Source organism: Temnothorax nylanderi, unplaced genomic scaffold, assembly GCF_030848795.1.
Source record: "Temnothorax nylanderi isolate EJ_2023f unplaced genomic scaffold, tnyl_v1.0 TNYL_tig0051_pilon, whole genome shotgun sequence".
Lineage (NCBI taxonomy): Eukaryota > Metazoa > Arthropoda > Insecta > Hymenoptera > Formicidae > Temnothorax > Temnothorax nylanderi.
The window spans coordinates 969486-989128 of record NW_027249113.1 but is presented as its reverse complement, the minus strand read 5'-3'; the positions used below and the strand labels follow the sequence as shown (position 1 = coordinate 989128).

At 34.9% G+C, this 19643-nt stretch overlaps 2 protein-coding genes and 1 long non-coding RNA gene across 5 annotated transcripts; 2 read left to right on the top strand and 1 right to left on the bottom strand.

The window, feature by feature from the left end:
* Positions 1 to 1235: 1235 nt before the first annotated feature.
* LOC139772590 (uncharacterized) lies at positions 1236 to 3985 on the bottom strand. The gene is made up of 6 exons (XR_011718170.1): positions 3932 to 3985; positions 3436 to 3493; positions 2837 to 2936; positions 2256 to 2382; positions 1933 to 2007; positions 1236 to 1332 (listed from the first exon to the last, which is right to left on the bottom strand). It is a non-coding gene; the product is annotated as an uncharacterized lncRNA (long non-coding RNA).
* Positions 3986 to 4965: 980 nt separating this feature from the next.
* Positions 4966 to 10593, top strand: Dbo (Kelch-like protein diablo). Of its 3 annotated transcripts, none has more exons than XM_071706378.1 (6): positions 4966 to 5334; positions 6013 to 6389; positions 6511 to 6826; positions 6909 to 7606; positions 7709 to 8051; positions 8229 to 10593. In XM_071706378.1, the coding sequence occupies exons 2-6, from the start codon at positions 6073 to 6075 to the stop codon at positions 8418 to 8420; spliced, it is 1866 nt and encodes a 621-aa protein (XP_071562479.1). In that variant the 5' UTR covers positions 4966 to 5334; positions 6013 to 6072; the 3' UTR covers positions 8421 to 10593. The 3 variants fall into 3 exon arrangements, with proteins under 3 accessions (XP_071562479.1, XP_071562481.1, XP_071562480.1); XM_071706380.1 differs by having other exon boundaries at positions 4966 to 5351; XM_071706379.1 differs by having other exon boundaries at positions 4966 to 5861.
* A 4262-nt stretch (positions 10594 to 14855) lies between these two features.
* On the top strand, positions 14856 to 18925 carry LOC139772571 (uncharacterized). The gene is made up of 7 exons (XM_071706384.1): positions 14856 to 15015; positions 15415 to 15593; positions 16530 to 16644; positions 16742 to 16795; positions 16923 to 17076; positions 17733 to 17892; positions 18136 to 18925. Exons 2-7 carry the CDS (start codon positions 15425 to 15427, stop codon positions 18339 to 18341), a joined length of 858 nt encoding a protein of 285 aa, XP_071562485.1. The 5' UTR covers positions 14856 to 15015; positions 15415 to 15424; the 3' UTR covers positions 18342 to 18925.
* The last annotated feature ends 718 nt before the right edge of the window (positions 18926 to 19643 follow it).

Sequence of the window (19643 nt, the reverse complement as noted above, 5' to 3'; positions counted from 1 at the left end):
TAACGGTCGGTTAGAAGTTAACAGACGTTGGAAATAGTGGCCCCGATTAAATCCCCAGAATTATCAACAGTAAACTTCAAAAACTGTCTCGCAACAAAACAGCAGAAGAAAACTACAAGCTCACATGCTTTTCAAACATTTGCAATGCTTCTACGTGGCAATAGCAATATAGGTTTTTGACAGCCAAGAAATTAGGATAGAGATGATCAGTTTTAAGCTTTATATACAGCGACAATTCTTAAAATTAATTGGCCGAGTTAACCGAAGATAGTAAAATCGGCCCCTCGTCAGAGAAAAGGCTTCTCTCTGGGCTGCGTTCCAATATGCACTCTCAATAAAATCTATAGTTACGTCGCGTACACTAAACATTTTTAGTTAACGACAGTGAATATTGGAACCAGAGAGAAACCTGAGAGCGGCTACGCCAGCGCCGCGGCGTTTTGCTTGTTAGGGCCTAAGCAGAATGGCTGACTTATAATTTTAAGACAATATTTTATGCTTTAAATCTTTGTTTTTAGTAACGCACAATATCCCTTGTGTCACACAAGACAAGTATTGTGTGTTACTATTATAAAAACAAAGATTTAAAACATAAAACATTAATTGTCTTAAAATTATGAATCAGCCATTCTACTTAGGCTCTTACCGTTTTACTGGACTGCTTGATATGCCACTCGCACCTATTTTCAACATTGGAACTACTTGGCATATACATTTTCTGGCACTGCCAATAAAGTCTTTGTGTATGTCCGTGCTATGCCCATAATTTTCATCTTAAGAAGCAATACTTTGTTATCAAATTGCATACATTTCTGGATACATATGATACGTATATTTAACAATTTAATTGCCACACATCTGTTATTTCAATAAATATGTTAATTTATCACTCACCGACCCCGATGCGCAACCGCGGAATTATATCTGCCACGTAGCTACGTTGATTCTGTAACATACAAATATAAAATTCATATTAAAACGGTGTTTAAAAAAACCCAATATTTTAAAACATAATTTCTATGGCAACAAACTTTTTATTCATTATTTAATTAGATATTTATTTAAATAATTATACATTTTTTGAAAATAATCTTTACAAGAATCAATTTTTATAAACTATTAAATTACTCCTCTTTTTCTAACTATTATTTCTAAATTATGGTGAAACAAAAAGGATAAACAAAAAAATACTTTTATACAAAATAAAAAATAATATTTACCACAAAGTTGTTCCGCTGGCACCTGACGCCTCTCCCAGGCCTCCTCTTCCTCTCAGACTGTCCTCTCGGGTTGTCAGCTCCCTCGATGCGACACTTCCCGCATCGTTTTCTTCTGAAGCATATAAATAAATGATTTGATATTAAATAATTCTTACGCGCATCAAACTTCTTATTTATTATTCAAGTAGATATTTTTATTTCAATAATTATACGTTTTCCGAAAAAGATCTTTAGAAAAATAAGCTCTTTAACTATTTATTTTTATGAATTGTAAGATACAACTCTAGATATAAGTATCTTTTTCTGATTTCTGTTGTCTGAGTTTTATTGTCTAGGAAAGAAAAATTTTACTTCTACATTCTTTTAAGTCAACAAATTCGATATATTATTTTTAATGTATTTGAAACAAGTATAGTTTAATAACTTTTAAACGTATTTGATCCTCATTTTAATTCTATTTTTATAAATAGTTAAATATAATCATTACTCTCTATTTATTCTTTCTGTGTACCTGTGCGAGTGCAGCCTCAAGCACATTTTAGCACACCAAATTAATAAGTAATACAAAACAAGTCCGAGATAAAATATCTGTCATAAACATTTATAGCCCATTTATTTTAAGATAACGGATCCATGTAGTTCTGTATTTATTTTTAGTACAATTATAATTATATGTAAATATAATCTTATACAATTTTCGTAGATTCATTACCTTATTAATAATGTTGTTTCGTTGTTTGTCACTCACCGATCGACAGTGGAGTTGTCAGCCATAGCTACGATAATTCTGTAATACAAATATAAGATTCAATTAAAACGGCGCTCAAAAATAATCAATAATTCAAAAGATAATTGTTACATGCATAGAATTTTGTTACGGCTTTTTAATTAAATATCTATCAAAATAATTATAAATTTTTCAAAAGGATCTGTATAGGAATAAATTTAGTTTCAGATTATTTTTTTCTCTAATTATTATCTTTAAATTATTATAATAAAACAACTAATGTTACACAAGTAAACAATAATGCTTACCGCAAGGTTACTCCGCCGGCACATCGATAGTTCTCATCATAGACCTCCTCTCGAGTTCTATCATCCAGACCCTCTTTTTTATTTGCATTACACAATAGACGAGTTATACATATACAAGATGACTGATCTGTGACATACAAAAAAATTCAAATAAAAATAATGTCTAAAATAAATATATGGAAGAACAACTTTATACTCAAGTATTACTTTATTCGTAATTTAAATAAATATTTAATAAAAGAATAAGGTCTTAATAAAAATGTTTTTTTTAGATATCAACTATGTTTTTTTAGATATAATTTAAACTATTATAAATTTTAATTATTTAAAAATATTTTATATATATTAACAATTAATAATTTATACATATTTATTAATATTAATTATGTCCATAAATAATTTATTAAATATTACAAAAATCTCAAAATATGATCCAAGATATTTTATTTATTAAACAATGTATTAAACATGCAATACATTATTATATTACACAGTGATCTGAAAACAATACTGCGCAAATAAATATTTATTTCTATCAGTTATAACAATTAATAGAAGATTATAGATTATGAAATGCTCACCTCGCTATTTAATTGTTACATCTGGTCCTCGCTTCCTCTCGGCTCCGGCTCTTATCCCTTCTTTCCGCACTGTTATTTCTTCGGCACTCACATCTGTTTCCTGAAACAAATAAAATATTTATTGCAATTGAACGCGATTAAAGTAATCACTAAAATACAATCATCGCGCGGCTTTGCCATATACTTTGTATGATACTCTCGACATATATTAATCACACGCGACGCGTACTTAATTATATTGCGACAGCGGAGAAATAAATGTAGAAGAAATTATGGCACATTCGATATATATCAACGATATTTCAAATAAAAGTGCAACGAAATGTAAGATGACGTAAAAGGTTTTTCGGGTGCTAAAAGCGACGCGGCGTCACTAGATTGATTCGCGCGATAGATCTTACAATAGGTCGAACAAGGCTTTCGAAATACGCATTCGAACGGATTATCATATATCCCAGCGAGAAATGACCCATCGAATCGACGTCGATTCGATGGGTCATTTCTCGCTGGGATATTAATATCCGAGCGCCGAATCTATACTTCGCGATAGATATTGCAATAAATGTGAAATGCAAAGTTAATGCATGTTACATACTTACCAATTAAATAAGTCATGCCACTCGTTCCAGAACCGATCCGTCTCGTATTCGTCGCGTTCTGGAAAAGGAGAACGTAATTAATATGGCGGTGGCGCTTCGTTTCTCGCGCGCGGTCAACTTCTCACGCCGATAGGCGCCGCGGCGCGCGGCGTCGCTACACATCCCACTCTCAACTTCGCGATCAGGAATTTTCCAAACTTGAAAATCAAATATTACAAGCTCGCCTATTATTGCGATTGTTATTTTACATATTTTCTAGCGAATAGCGTATTAATATTTTTGGCAAATATCCGCGATATTCGCGACACTCGAAAATGCGATCGTCAATTTCGCGATTGCTCGCGCGACGCGATGCGCGCTTTCGGCCGAACAAGTACCGCGGAATACGTATGTACGTATTTTCAGGAAATATCAACACCCGAGCTATAAATCTATACTGCGCGATAGATACCGCAGTGAATATAATGCATACAAGGTTAATATGTGTTATACTTACCGATTAAAATGAGCCGCGACGCCACTCGTTCGGGAGCCGATTCGTTCCGTGTCGGCCGCCTTCTGGAAATGGAAGGAGAACGTAATCAATATGGCGGCGGCTTCGTTTCCGCGCGGGCAACTTCACGCGTCAAAAAAGCGCCCTCGCCGCGCGCGCGGCGTCACTACGCGTCCCGTTTTTACTTTCGCGTTTTCTCATTTCAACAATAAATGCTATACGCTTGCTTCATATAGCAGTCATTTTTTTGCTTTATGATCCTGATATTAGATATTAGTTAAATATACAAGTTGATATTGTAAATTTTTGAAAGTTGATATCTGCAATATTTGCAATACCTATATATCGTATAATCACTTTATTGAATATTCACGCAAAACATCTTCGGCCGAATAAGTCTTGCGAAATATGCGTTCTAATAGATCGTCAATGTGCGAATGCCGAATCTACGCGATGGTTAAATGTTAAATGTATTATAAGGAATAAATACACAGGGTTGATATAGGTTTTACTTACTAATTAAATAAATTGCGATGCCAGTCGTCCCGAAATCAATTTGTTTCGTATTCATCACGTTCTACTATAATAATGACGAGATATTTGAATATGAAACTTTGATCTTGTATCACGTGTGATACTATGCAAGTCAAATGGAATATTTCCAAAAATAATATTTCAATATTTGTCACAGAGATATATCTAACATGGATTGAAATGTTTATAATAAATATTTATATTATATTGCTAAAGAATATCAAAAAACATTTCAATTTATATACAAGAAATATTTTTCAATATATTTCTAAAATATATTTTACATATTGTTAGTAATAATGTTTGTATTATTCCAAAATCTTTATGAAATATTTACTACATATTTTTGGAAAATAAATTATTAAAATATTTATAAATATATTTATCATAAATATTTTGTGCTGTCTGGATCGATTCACATTCTATCGAAGTATTCGATTATCGAAATATCGAGACTCGGCATAATTGCGATATCGAGTGCGAGAGTGTGCCTCCTTCTCCAACCCTCTATCTTATGGAAGTTGGGTCGAGTCGAGGCGAGTTCACGACAGCGGTTGGGGTACGAGAGACGCGCACCGTGATGCATCGTCACGGGAAAACGTCAAAATGAGAGCATCCTCGTGATAGTTCGCAGTGCGGCAGTGTGTTTTTGACTACGATCGCAAACGCCAACGGCGCCGTCGGCGACGTCCGAATCGTCCGATGTTACGCGACGGGCAGCCACGCTGACACAAAAACGTCGGCGAGCACCGAAACCGAAGACCGCGAGCACACAGAGCTTTGACAGCTCTATTTCTCTCTCTTTCTCTCTCTCTCTCTCTCCCTCCCTCTCTCATTGATATCGCCTGGCGGTCCGAGGAAAGCGAACGAAAGTGCGTACACACCTGCGGTAATCCTGATCTCCGCTGCACACACATTCCTCGCGAGCGACATGCTTCTTGCACCTGCGTCCCTCACGAACCTCTTTTATGATGAGGTGCGAGGGTGCTCCAGAGATATCGCGAGACGTTACATTCGCAGCCTGTTTTCGATCGTGGCCGCGACGTAAACATTCGTCTCGGTCTCTCGCACTTTGCATTGTCCATTCCCTGGAAATTTCAGTGGGAAGCTGCCGTCTATACACACATTTCTCTTTATGTTTGTTTGGATTTTGAATGTGGAGTGCATGCGAGCTTTCAGAAGCTTTAACTAACAATGTGTGAAGGCTTTCAAATCACAAAAATGTAATCTGGTATGCCTGGAGATATATTTGCTAGAAAGAAACATAAAGCGATGTCAGATGAGACACCGTCTACACACACGCTATTTCAAAGAAGGATCGCACTTATCACTGCTCTGAATGATTCACATGGTTATATAAAGCCTTGGTACCTCTCGTAGAAGTTAGAATATGTTTTATGTATGTATTTTTTTTTAACCCTCTTTCCTAATTTTTATCAGTATCTTACTTCAAATTACTTTAATCTACACAAGCAATAATTAACAAATATCTTATTTACTTAGGAATATGTATTTACACATGACATTAAAGTTACATCTTGTCGCTCTAGGGAAACCACAACATTAGGGGACTTGCTGCAGGCACATTTGAGACCTGCGGTGGTTGGTGAATGGTGTTGCAGATAGATTCCGTGTGGGGCTGGGCGTCACCCCCGCTGCGCCTCCAGCTAGCCGGGGGGACTAGGGGTGCCTCGGGGAGAGTGGCTGCGGGCGCCCCATCCTCGCAGAGGATGGGTGAAATAGTCGTGGAACGCGCTCCCTCCCCAGCACGCCTCAGTCATACCTCTGAGAAGCATCCTCGCGCGACGCTAACCGAGCTTAATGTTCTACGTCGTCATCGGGAGCTGTGCGACGTTGTTCTCAATGTCGGCTCCAGAAAGATATTCGCCCATCGCGTCATCCTTTCAGCATGTAGCCCATACTTCAGGTAATAATAATATAATGGCGCAAACGCGCGTTTGATATTTTTTTTCTTTGTATTTAAACGTATGCAGCGAATTGCGTAATCTTATGACAAATTCTATGTCTCTCTTTCTCTATTCTTTCAGGGCCATGTTTACTGGGGAGCTGGCGGAATCTAGACAGACTGAAGTAACGATACGCGACATAGACGAAATGGCTATGGAGTTACTCATAGACTTCTGTTACACTTCTCACATTATCGTCGAAGAAGCTAATGTTCAAACTCTCCTTCCAGCAGCGTGCCTTCTTCAATTAGCAGAAATTCAAGATATATGTTGCGAATTTCTCAAACGCCAATTAGATCCATCAAATTGCTTGGGTATTCGGGCGTTCGCGGATACCCACTCGTGCCGCGAACTTCTGCGTATTGCCGATAAATTTACTCAACATAATTTCCAAGAGGTATGACACGTTCAAGAAATATGGCGTTAGTTGTTACTTTCCGATTTAGAGATATTTATTGCTTTTATTATATACTTTGTAGGTAATGGAGAGCGAAGAATTTTTGTTGCTACCTGTCGGACAGTTGGTAGACATTATTTCATCGGATGAATTAAACGTACGTACGGAGGAGCAGGTTTTTAGCGCCGTGATGAATTGGGTGAAATACAATGTCACGGAGAGAAGGCAACATCTGGCACAAGTCTTACAGCACGTGCGACTGCCACTACTCAGCCCAAAATTTTTAGTCGGCACCGTCGGATCGGATCTATTGGTTCGTTCTGATGATGCTTGCAGAGATCTCGTGGATGAAGCGAAGAATTACCTACTTTTGCCGCAAGAAAGACCATTGATGCAGGGACCTAGGACGAGACCCAGGAAACCTACAAGACGGGGGGAGGTGTTGTTCGCTGTTGGTGGATGGTGTTCAGGTGACGCTATTGCCAGCGTTGAGAGATTTGATCCTAATACTGCCGATTGGAAAATGGTCGCACCGATGAGCAAACGGAGATGCGGAGTGGGCGTAGCGGTGTTAAATGACTTGTTATACGCGGTCGGCGGGCATGACGGACAAAGCTACTTAAATAGCATCGAGCGATACGACCCACAAACGAATCAGTGGTCTTGCGACGTCGCTCCTACAACTTCCTGCAGGACCAGCGTGGGTGTTGCTGTATTGGATGGATTTCTGTACGCAGTTGGCGGCCAGGATGGAGTGCAATGCCTTAATCACGTGGAAAGGTAAGTATCTATGTTAATTATTTTCTGACAAATGTTCAAATACATATACAAATATGTAAAATAGTGTATTAGCACTTTGTAACGATATATTTAACTTCGCAGATACGATCCTAAAGAAAACAAATGGTCTAAAGTGTCGCCAATGACTACCAGAAGGTTGGGAGTGGCGGTTGCCGTGCTCGGAGGTTATTTATATGCCATCGGCGGGTCTGATGGACAGTCACCTCTTAATACGGTCGAAAGATACGATCCAAGACAGAACAAATGGTCCCAAGTGTCCCCGATGTCTACGAGACGTAAACATCTAGGCTGTGCTGTATTTAATAATGTAATTTATGCTGTGGGAGGACGAGACGATTGTATGGAGCTTTCCAGCGCGGAACGTTATAATCCGCATACGAATTCCTGGAGTCCTATAGTAGCGATGACATCTAGGAGAAGTGGAGTAAGTTTTTTTTTGTTTATAAGGATTATAGATATCTTAAAACATGAAAATATATGAAAGAGCAGTTAGATGATTTGTCCGTGTAATAGACAACATCAATATTTGAATTATTTCAAAATTTAACCGCAATTATAAAATGATAAATCAGATTTTAACAATCGTCATCGTGTATTTCAGGTGGGTCTAGCGGTAGTAAACGGTCAATTGTATGCGGTAGGCGGATTCGACGGAACTGCGTATCTGAAAACAATTGAAGTATACGATCCGGAACAGAATCAATGGAAACTATGTGGTTGTATGAATTACAGGAGGCTTGGCGGAGGCGTGGGAGTAATGCGAGCTCCACAAACCGAAAATTACATTTGGTAGCTCAGGCCCCCCTCTTCAGCCCAAATGGCTGAAACTCCTTTAACTCCTCTTACACCGATAACGCCAGTTACGCCTGTAACACCTCCGGCTCCTGTATCGGTTCCTGTTATAACTAGTACTAGAAAACGCTACCGCCGATCGATGAGCATTATATAAGTAATGTATGCATTTTTGTAAAAAGACTTTGCCTTTCTCTGAAATTCCACGAGATCATCTTGCATCGATCTTCTATATTTAATTTATTTAATTTATTATTAATTTCGAGATAGCTCTTCGCTCAATTCAGCGCACAGATCACGTTATGGAAAAAAATGCAAATATTCTATCGATTTACTGCCGTTGTTTTACATTTTTATTACATCACATTATTTTATAAGATTCTTTGTTCATGTATTTATATTTTATTGTATTTTGCAATAATAAATTCCAGCTGTTTTAGATTTAAATGTCTAAAGTATTATTTAAAAAATGTTTTACATTTTTATTACATCACATTATTTTATAAGATTCTTTGTTCATGTATTTATATTTTATTGTATTTTGCAATAATAAATTCCAGCTGTTTTAGATTTAAATGTCTAAAGTATTATTTAAAAAATGCATTGCAACTATTGTATACACACAAAGTTTCAAACATTTTATTATATGAAAAAAAAGAAAGGCAAAATCTCTTCCCTAACATTCGCCAGAAACATATGTGTTTTAAAAAGACATTTACATCTTCCAATCTTCGGTAAATAATCGAAATAAAAGCTTAAGTTTTCAGTAGAGTTTTAATTTAATTGCAAAGGGTCGTTTCTGTACCCAATAATTCAAGAATGTAATATAAGACATAATGATTTCTCTCTCTCTTTCTCTGTAAAGATACTCTGCTTTAAGTATGTAGATAACTCCTTTTGTTTATAAGACTGAATTTCAACCAGAGAATATTGAGATATTGAGAACCGTGATAAGTACAGTTTACATTCTCTTGTAAAGAAATATCAAGTTACATCACATTTTCTATTAAACTTTGTGAATAATTCGTACATCCAATGTATTTGATGCATTTATTATGTTACTGACGATTTGTGACAAATGCCAAGATGCACGCTCGAGAAAAAGCAATATGAATACTTGAGATTATAAATTATTTAAACACGGCTTTCTCGAAATCGTTTCTTCGCGTTGCTACAAGAAGGCGCCATTTAACCAACATCATCTGTTACATACGTTTGTAAATCTCTACAGAGGAGTAACCTTTTCGTACAAAATGGTGATAGGGATCATTGATCAATAATCTCATAATGTAACATTCGTTGTAATTATAAGAATTAGCAGAATTGGCTAAGGGCGACCAATATTATATTAACAATGATAATTGCTTGTGATTTATTTTGGTGAAAATCAAATGATAATGTAAGAATTACTGGGATGATAAACGGCAAAAGCGCTTACAAACTGTCGCTGTTACATGTATGAGATTGTTGAAAGGCAGCAAAATGCATGTCTAGCGTAAGGACATATTGATGATGTAATGTAATTCTTTCTAAGCAATCGATTGCTCCGAAGATGATTGTTCCAATTCTCTCGAGTTCTACGATGGCTCATTAACGCATTTCTCAATTAACTGCTGGACTATTCTGCATAGTCCATTCATATTTAAGTTCTAAACTCATGATACCATGATAGAGGAGAAGTTGCTGTTCAGTTAACCAAATTAAACGTTACAATGGTACAAATTGTCGTAAAATGAAGTTCAAATATAAGTGTTCAGTACCCAATATTGTTTAATTAATTCTGACAAAGTTGCAGCTATATATACCAGGAGAATGTAATATTATTTCCACAATATTTTATATGCATAGTATTAGCAAATTACTTTTAACTTGTGTCAAAAATACGTAAGAGACCGAATCTTGTCTTATACCGAATTTTAACTAGACGTTTCCCGTAAACAAGAAATATTAAAAGTGATTATGTTATCGATTAGCGCGCGTAGTACTTAATCCTGAGTAAAGCAATCACGAAGCGTTATAATGCAAATATATTGTTTTCTCATCTTACTAAACGAGATCAAAAACTTGTTCTGTATAACTGTTCAGTACAAAGGAAGAGTCATATATAGGATTTCTTTCCTGTTCTTTATCAATAAATTAAAGAAAGTGCGCATTAGAAATTGCGCGAACCATTACGCGTAGCGTTATTGTTTAATTCCTACATCTGCTATAAATAGGGTATCCCAGAATTAATTCTTTTCCGACATATATATTTTTTAAGGAAAGAACGTGATTTTTGGTTAAAAATATTTATGAGTCTGTTTTCCATTGCTGAACAGGCTGCTCTAATTCAGAGTTTATCTTTTTTACTTTATATCATTAAAAGGAAAAAGATAAACTCTGAACTAGTGCAGCCAGTTCAGCAATAGAAAACAGACCCTATTTGATGATGAGCTACTCTCCCACTATAAGACTTTCCCATTCCACTTTTTCCTACCTAGACCCTTTACCTTAATTGCGAATTTCCCACGAGCGCACTCTTTTGCTAGCTATCAAGCTGCATAGTCTGTGGTGCTTTTGTGTGCTTCTTCTTCCTGTGCTTCGGCGACGCCCGTAATCTCCATCTCATCTTCGTAGAACAGACCCGCTCGGTGCGCGAGTCGACGATTCACCACGGCGCTGAAGCCGCAACTACATTCGATTTGATCGTCGTCCTGGAAGAGCGCGGAACCAGCCCACGAATTGCTGAGGTAAACGCCCGCATCGGCGCCCTTAATATTGCCTACGACCTTTTGGGCCCAGCATTGCACACATATTCGTACTTTTTTTTTTGCTCACTGTCAAGCTGCATGATTATTATCGTATATATTTATTTTTTAATTAAGCTACACTACAAGAAAGTGTCATATATTGAATGGGCATGTGGAATTTTATCATTTAGATTTAAATATGCCTAGCAGCATTCGTTATAAATCGCACTATATTTTCGCATTGTGTAATATAAACAATTAGAAAATTGAAACAGTAGACGTTAATCGGATTTTGGGTAATTTCAAGATTTTAATCTACCAATAAAATAATTATAAGACATATTTTACTTAAAATAATTCTAAGGTAACAGCACACGATACGATCTTTCGTAAAGATTCGCACGTGATCTAGAAGTTGGCTATTTTGAAAGTTAACGAACAATTAAATCTAATTTAATATAAATATAAAAATATATATCTCTGACCGGAAATGTGAATGACATGCATTTTTTCTGGAATTTACTAGGGGTGCGTTCCGTTTCACGCATAAATGCGTCAAACGGTACGCACCCCTAGTAAATTCCAGAAAAAATGCATGTCATTCACATTTCCGGTCAGAGATATATATTTTTATATTTATATTGAATTAGATTTAATTGTTCGTTAGCTTTCAAAATAGCCAACTTCTATTGGCTATTCTGAAAAGTTAACGGTCGGTTAGAAGTTAACAAAGGTTGGAAATAGTGGCCTAATAGAAAAATGTATGCAGAGTTGTATCACTGCAGTATAAAGGGTCAGACACAATAAAAGAATTAAGGAACAAAAGTTAGAAAGCCTGTTTTTTTCAGCTGAACTTCTTGCATGATTCATCTTTTCTCTTTTTCTCTCCAACATGAAAAGAAAAGGAGAACATATAAAGAGCTAGAATTCTGTGTTTTGGAAAAAGAGAGAAGCTGTGTCTTGAAAAAAGATGCGATTACAATGTTAAATTCCTTGTTACTTATTCCTCTTATTATATCTGACAATGAGCTCTCACCTGCAGTAATCCTGCAGTAACCCGAAATAATCCTGAGACATTGTATTATACTTTAAGAAAATATCATGATTCGAAGCGCGCCGCGCTCCATGGATAAATTAATTAATTTCAACATTATACAGCTAGCACTAAATTCGAATCGTGATATTTTCTTAAAGTACAATGTCTCACGATTATTTTGGGACCATAATCACGCGAGCACCTAATTCTTTGACGATTCTGTAACGAATTACAGAGCGCTGTGCGCGCGCTCCATGAGTTAATTAATTAATTTCAACGCTATGCAGCTAGCACTAAATTCGAATCGTGATATTTTCTTAAAGTACAATGCCTCAGGATTATTTTGGGACCATAATAACGCAAGCACCTAATTTTTTGACGATTCTGTAACGAACTTTAGAGCGCTGCGCGCGCGCTCCATGAGTTAAAATTAATTAGTTTATCCGCGAAGCGCGCGCGCCGCGCTCTAAAGTTCGTTACAGAATCGTCAAAGAATTAGGTGCTCGCGTGATTATGGTCCCAGAATAATCGTGAGACAATGTACTTTAAGAAGATATCACGATTCGAATTTAATGCTAGCTGCATAGCGTTGAAATTAATTAATTAACTCATGGAGCGCGCGCGCAGCGCTCTATAATTCGTTACAGAATCGTCAAAGAATTAGGTGCTCGCGTGATTATGATCCCAAAATAATCGTGAGACATTGTACTTTAAGAAAATACCACGATTTGAATTTAGTGCTAGCTGCATAGGGTTGAAATTAATTAATTTATCCATGGAGCGCGGCGCGCTTCGAATCGTGATATTTTGTTAAAGTACAATGTTTCAGGATTATTTCGGCACCATAATCACGCGAGCACCTAATTCTTTGATGATTCTGTAACGAATTACAGAGCGCTGTGCGCGCGCTCCATTGATTAATTAATTAATTTCAACGCTATGCAGGTAGCACTAAATTTGAATCGTGATATCCTTTTAAAGTACAATGTCTGAGAATTATTTTAATACTATAATCAGCAACTAATTCGTAGACGATCAGGTGACGGAACTTAGTGCTTAGCGCCAACGGCTGGTCTAAGTTAATTATCATAATTGTTTTACTGTTAGCAATAAACTGAAATTTGGGAATATTTTGATAATATATGTTTTCAATCATTTTAATAACGAATATATTAATGCAGCAAATTTTTTAAGTGTTTGTGTCGACCACGACGGTACTGTGCTCAATATATAGTGGTATATTTAAATAAATGTTATAATCTGTCAATATTTTATCATTATCTTAGAGCATTTAATTAGCACTAAATTATAGTGTACTTGTTTTCTATATAGGACCATTTTCTGATATGGGGGGGTCGACCAGCTTAATGGCAAGCTGGACCCCCCCCCCTCCATTTTTTACGCGATTTTCTGCTAAACGATTCGAGCACCAAAATTCGGACTAGGGCACTTAATTAGCACCTAAATAGCACTAAATTTCTGACCTAGTGCGAACTTGATTTGCGCTGGTGGGGGGTCCAGCTTAATAGAGGTCCTAACTATATAGGGTAGTCCAACAATGAACCATGTAAATTTCAGACGCTTAATATCTCTTTCAATTATTGAGTTGGAGATCTGTGTTTTTGCATACAGTTCACGAATTTAGTTGGCTACATATATACTGTATAAGATGACTTATAAGTCATTTTTAAGTTTAGCCACAATTTCGATTTTTTTAAAACAATGTCAAATAATTTATTGTGTACAGGGGTGCGTACACAATGAACCTAGCCTTTCTTAACAATAAACCACATGTTTTATACAGTGAATTGTTAGTGTTATTTTAGTCTTACTATATGTTTATAATGTTTATTTAGGGAAGAGATAATTATAAGACATGATAAATAAGGTTATATAGGATAGTATGACTTTAAATTAAAGCTAACTTAATTATATATGTTATCAAGAAAAACTCTATATTTAATCAACATATACATTATATATGTTATGTTTTATTATTTAAAACTTACAATCAAAATTATTATTTTTAATCACACTTTTTTTCACTTACATTATTATTTATTGTAGCAACTAGTCAGTTTAATAAGACTTATAACACAGATAACTGTAGTAAAAAACAAAATGGTTCATTGTAAACCATATAACATTTTTTACGATAATCTCCAAAAAATACGGTAAAATAATGCACACACACACAATTGAAAAAAGTTGCTTACAGAATTACAAAGCCAAATATACACACAAAATTATAGAATAATGAAAAAAATTATATATATAACAACAAAAACATGAAAAATACGTAAAACTTACGAAAAAAAACTTACCCAGATAGCACATACACGTTTCAGAAATGTTTTATAAGCGTTTTTCCGAAACGTTTTATAACCGATTTCTAGAAACGTTTCTCATGAGTAAAAATGTCCATTCGAAAAACGTTTGATGGAACGTTTCTTTTCCGATAAAATAACGTTTAAAAAACTATTATAGAAACGTTTGTTTTAATGATAAGGACATTTAGATAAAGACATTTAAAATTCCTACTTTGTACGTCTTTTGAACGTGTTTATGACGTCTTTGAGACATCATGCGTGCAATTCGTGCACATTAGTGCACATTCGTGCACATTCTGCAATAAGTTAAAGTGAAACAAAATATATTTATCTCACTTTAACTTAATTGCATTACTGATGTGCACCAGTTCAGGAAGTTCTTCAAAACGGAACACACGTATAAATGTTCTTTCAATGGCCACGTTCAGCAGAACGTTTATTTTGCAACTGTCGGAAGTTTTCTAAGCTCAGATTTGTCCGATGACAAATAGATTAAGACCGGTAGGACAAAATTAATTTAAGTGGATATATGTGCATGGATAAAATGATTTATTTTGTGCAATAATTAGTGCAATATAAATTTAAATGTTTCAAAAAAGGCTATTAAAGCTATTATATATATAGATAAAGCAAATTATAATTTTGTAAGGAAAAATTTAACAAATATTAGGTATTTTGTTAACTGTAGAAACGTAAAAAATACGTTTCTTAAATCATGGTTTCAAAAACATTTTATTCAAACGTTTCTTAACGGTTCTTACGGTTATGAAACTATGTATACGTTCAAAAAACGTATATGAAACTAATATGTGCTACCTGGGATTGTTGCATGTAGAAAGATAGTTCTATTTGCATTATTGTGAATATGTATGGCTATGTGATCATATTATATTTTCTCAGATTGGACAGAATGAAACGACGAGCAACCAGGAATACAAAGCCGCCAGCGCGTTTTGCAGATATGATCCCATATGATGAGTTTATTTTATCTGAGAACGAGCCACCTATTAGCCGAAGGCGTTTATTGGACGACTCAGGACCTATTGAGGATGATATTCAACAACTCGAATCATTGGCTGGTCGTTCTTTCTTAAAACGACCGAAACAGAATGAACATATTCAAAACACCCTTACGTCAAAACAGTCATTGTCACAACCTTTACTAAACGTTAATTCTTCCTCTCATTGTAAATTTCCTTTGACCAAGTTAGTTTCACATAGCAACCGTTCTCAGACTCCACATTCACCACTTGACCGCACTGCTCATGTAGATTCTCACAGGAATCGTTCTCAGACTTCACATTCACCACTTGACCGCACTGCCCATGTAGATTCTCACAGGAGTCGTTTTCAGACTCCACATTTACTACTTGACCGTACTGCCCATGTAGATTCTCACAGGAACCGTTCTCTGACTCCACATTCATCACCTGACCGCATTGCCCATGTAGATTCTCACAGGAATCGTTCTCAGACTTCACATTCACCACTTGACCGCACTGCTCATGTAGATTCTCACAGGAGTCGTTTTCAGACTCCACATTTACTACTTGACCGTACTGCCCATGTAGATTCTCACAGGAACCGTTCTCTGACTCCACATTCATCACCTGACCGCATTGCCCATGTAGGTTCTCATATTAACCGTGCCTCAATGTCATTTCCTCAACTTCAGAATAAACGCCAAACTTCCTCCTACTGTAGCAACCGTTCCATTTTTTCATTTTTCCAAACGGAACGTATGAACGAATCAGAGTCTCACCGTAATCACACATCGACTTTTTTACCTCAATCCAATGATGCTTCCTCTGACTCATTTTTAAAGAGTAAGAAACATTTATCGTATTTATCATCTGAATTTATTTATCGTAACAAATTCTTTCTTCATGATCACAAGTTTCGAAATAATAATTATCCTATTATTTATATCTAATATCAAAAATTTTTAAGTAAAATTTTAAGTAAAGTATAATTATTGAACTATAATCACTGGACACCTCAATTTAAATTTTCAGATTCAAAAACTCGTATCCACAAAACTACGAATAATATTCCACCGTTACAATTGACAACTCCGTCAAAAAAGTCGCCAAACGATGACGATCTGTTTGTAATTCGAAGGAATATCCAGTAAGAATATTATGTTGTTTATTGAATATTGCATTGTGTACTACATTATGTAAAGATACTTTTTTTTAAACTTGTTAATGTTATTATGTTATTGTAGGGACATTATACGGCAATTACAAGATATGCCGAAAAGGATTACTGATCAACTCGGGTAAGTTTGTATAACAGTCGATAATTATATACATATATACAATATATGTATATATTATATATATATATTGTATAATTATATATATATATATATATATTATTTATGAAACACCATGTATATTTTTAAGATCCATAATTAAGGATGAAGTACGAAGGGTGAACAAGGCTGCTGCTCTTGCACAAAATGTCAAGGTCCCGTGCAAGCCAATATGCCTTCCTTTTAAGACTGCAGAAGACATAAAAAAATTCGACAGACTGCCAAACGAAGAGTATGACAATGTTGTGAGTCAAAAACATTTATGCAATTATATATATATCTGATGATGTAATAATAACTTAGGCTATTACTTTTTTCATTCTTTGCTCTTATGGAATATGCTGTTCAGTATAGAATGAGACTCAAATTTTAAAATTGAATAATGTATAATATTTATAAACATATAGTGTATAAAACTTAATTATTATTTTTAAATGTTTTTATGCACTATAAAAACAAAATGTTTAAAAAACTGCTAACGTCAATTTGAATAAGATATATATAGATCTTTTTACTTTAAGAATCTATAAGGTTTTGTGCCCTCGTGAGCAACATTTATTCAAAAAGCCTTTGTGAACACCAAAATTCATGTAACTTTGCTTCACAAATATTGAATTGATTATTTTCCTTTGAATGATACTATTCTGTAAGGAAAACTAAATGAAACTACTTAAAAAAACACAACTTTTTAATGGCTCCTGAAGTAAAATAGATGTTATTGCATCCGGCAGTTCAATTTATGGATTATAAATTTGCATTTTGGACATTTAGATTGCTTCCCTCGCCCTAAACCGAGTTTAGCGAGTTAAACTTCGGTTAATCCGAGTTGTGGAACGGTACCTCAGTTATAAAAATCATTGCATAAGTATTATAATAAAGTTATTCTGTTTGATTATTGCAGGTAAAGTATCTTAGCCACGTTGGTGGATGCACAGCACGTAGCTGTGCCAATGCTATGTTAAAGGAAGCCGCAAATGACGAGGTCTTTCATAACTTCACTTTTACGGGTCACAAAGGAAAGAATGTTTTTAAAGATTTACGTTTTGCAAAAGCTTGTGAAGGTATTTTTCTTCAAAAGCTAATATTTTATATTAGCTTTTTATTCCAACAATTGATATACTATTGTACTATATATATTTCTGCTGCAAATCTCTACAGGTTTATATCCCAATTTATCATGAGAACATTCATATATATAAACATCACTTATAGAAAATTCGAATATTCCCTATAGAAACCTGCGAAGATTTGCAGCAGACGAATTTACATTTTTGTATTGATTTATATTATTTATGTCCGTACAGAAGCAATGGCGGCAAATCAAAATTTCACATTGACGCAAGCCGTATTCAAGAAGGCTATCACTGAAGCGTTGAGGTCTTCAAAGCAACGATTCCAAAATCGACAAGATGTGCTGCAAGTTGAAAATAATAGCGGGAACAGCCGTGATGGTAGCGATGAAACTGATGATAATGCCTCAAATAGCGAGAACGAATTAGTTTATAATTAGTATTAATAACATTATGATATCAAAAGTCAACCATGACTAACGCGTCTTTAGAGGGTATCAGTCTCCAAGCATTCTCGTCATCGAAATTTTGCAATCTTGCCAAATTCCGTCGAACATTTCCGTAAAAATGTTGTGAAAAATATCGTGTGCACCTTGGTGCACAATATACTATTGTTAAATTTTTCCTTTTAAAATTATAATTTGCTTTATCTATATAAATAATAGCTTTCACAGCCTTTGTTGAAACATTTAACCCTTAACGTGTATACGTGGGTCTACGGCGTCCGAGCCAAAGTGATATATCTGCTCGTAACTGTAAAACTTGCAAGCCTATTAGAAGATATTAAATATAACGATGTTTATCTCAAAATAACTATACAGTCGTCAACTACAATGTAGACAGATATTTCATAAATTTTTTTTAGATTTTTTAAAATACTTTACGATAAGGAAAAATAGCGTTGAATGTGACAGTCCCACGTATACGCTTAGAATGTACCGAAAAAAACGTATACACTTTAAGAGTTAAATTTATATTGTATACTAATTATTGCACAAAATAAATTATTTTATTTATGCACGTATATCCACTTATTTACTTAAATTAATATTGTCTTATCGGTCTTAATCTATTTGTCATCGGACAAATCTGAGCTTAGAAAACTTCCAACAGTTGCAAAATAAATGTTCTGCTGAATGTGACCATTGAAAGAACGTTTATATATATGTTTGTTCTGTTTTAAAAAACTTCCTGAATTGATGCCACCTCTTGAATCAGAGTTTTCTCTTTTTTTTATTATAATACTCGTTTGATTTAAATAAAACTTTGAAAAAGTATCTATGTCATAAGAGAGATATTTTGTGATAAATTTTCCATTGTTTCTTTCGTCATAAATACATAAACAAAATTTGCCCCTTGTTACAACGAGCCCCGGTCTCCCCTTAGAGTGAGATAAGTATATTTTATTTCACTCTAACTTATTGCACGAATGTGCACCAGTTCAGGAATTTCTTTGAAAAAGAATAGATGGTATATGCATAAAGCTTCTAGAACACTCTCACGCATGTCTCAAAGACGTCATAAACATGTTCAAAAGACGTGAAAATAGAAATTTAAAATTTCTTTATCATTAAAAAAACGTTTCTATAATATACTTTCTTAAACGTTATTTTATCGGAAAAGAAATGTTCTATCAAACGTTTTTCGAAAGGACATTTTTACTCGTGAGAAACGTTTCTAGAAATCGGTTATAAAACGTTTTCGGAAAAATGCTTACAAAAAATTTCTGAAACGTGTATGTG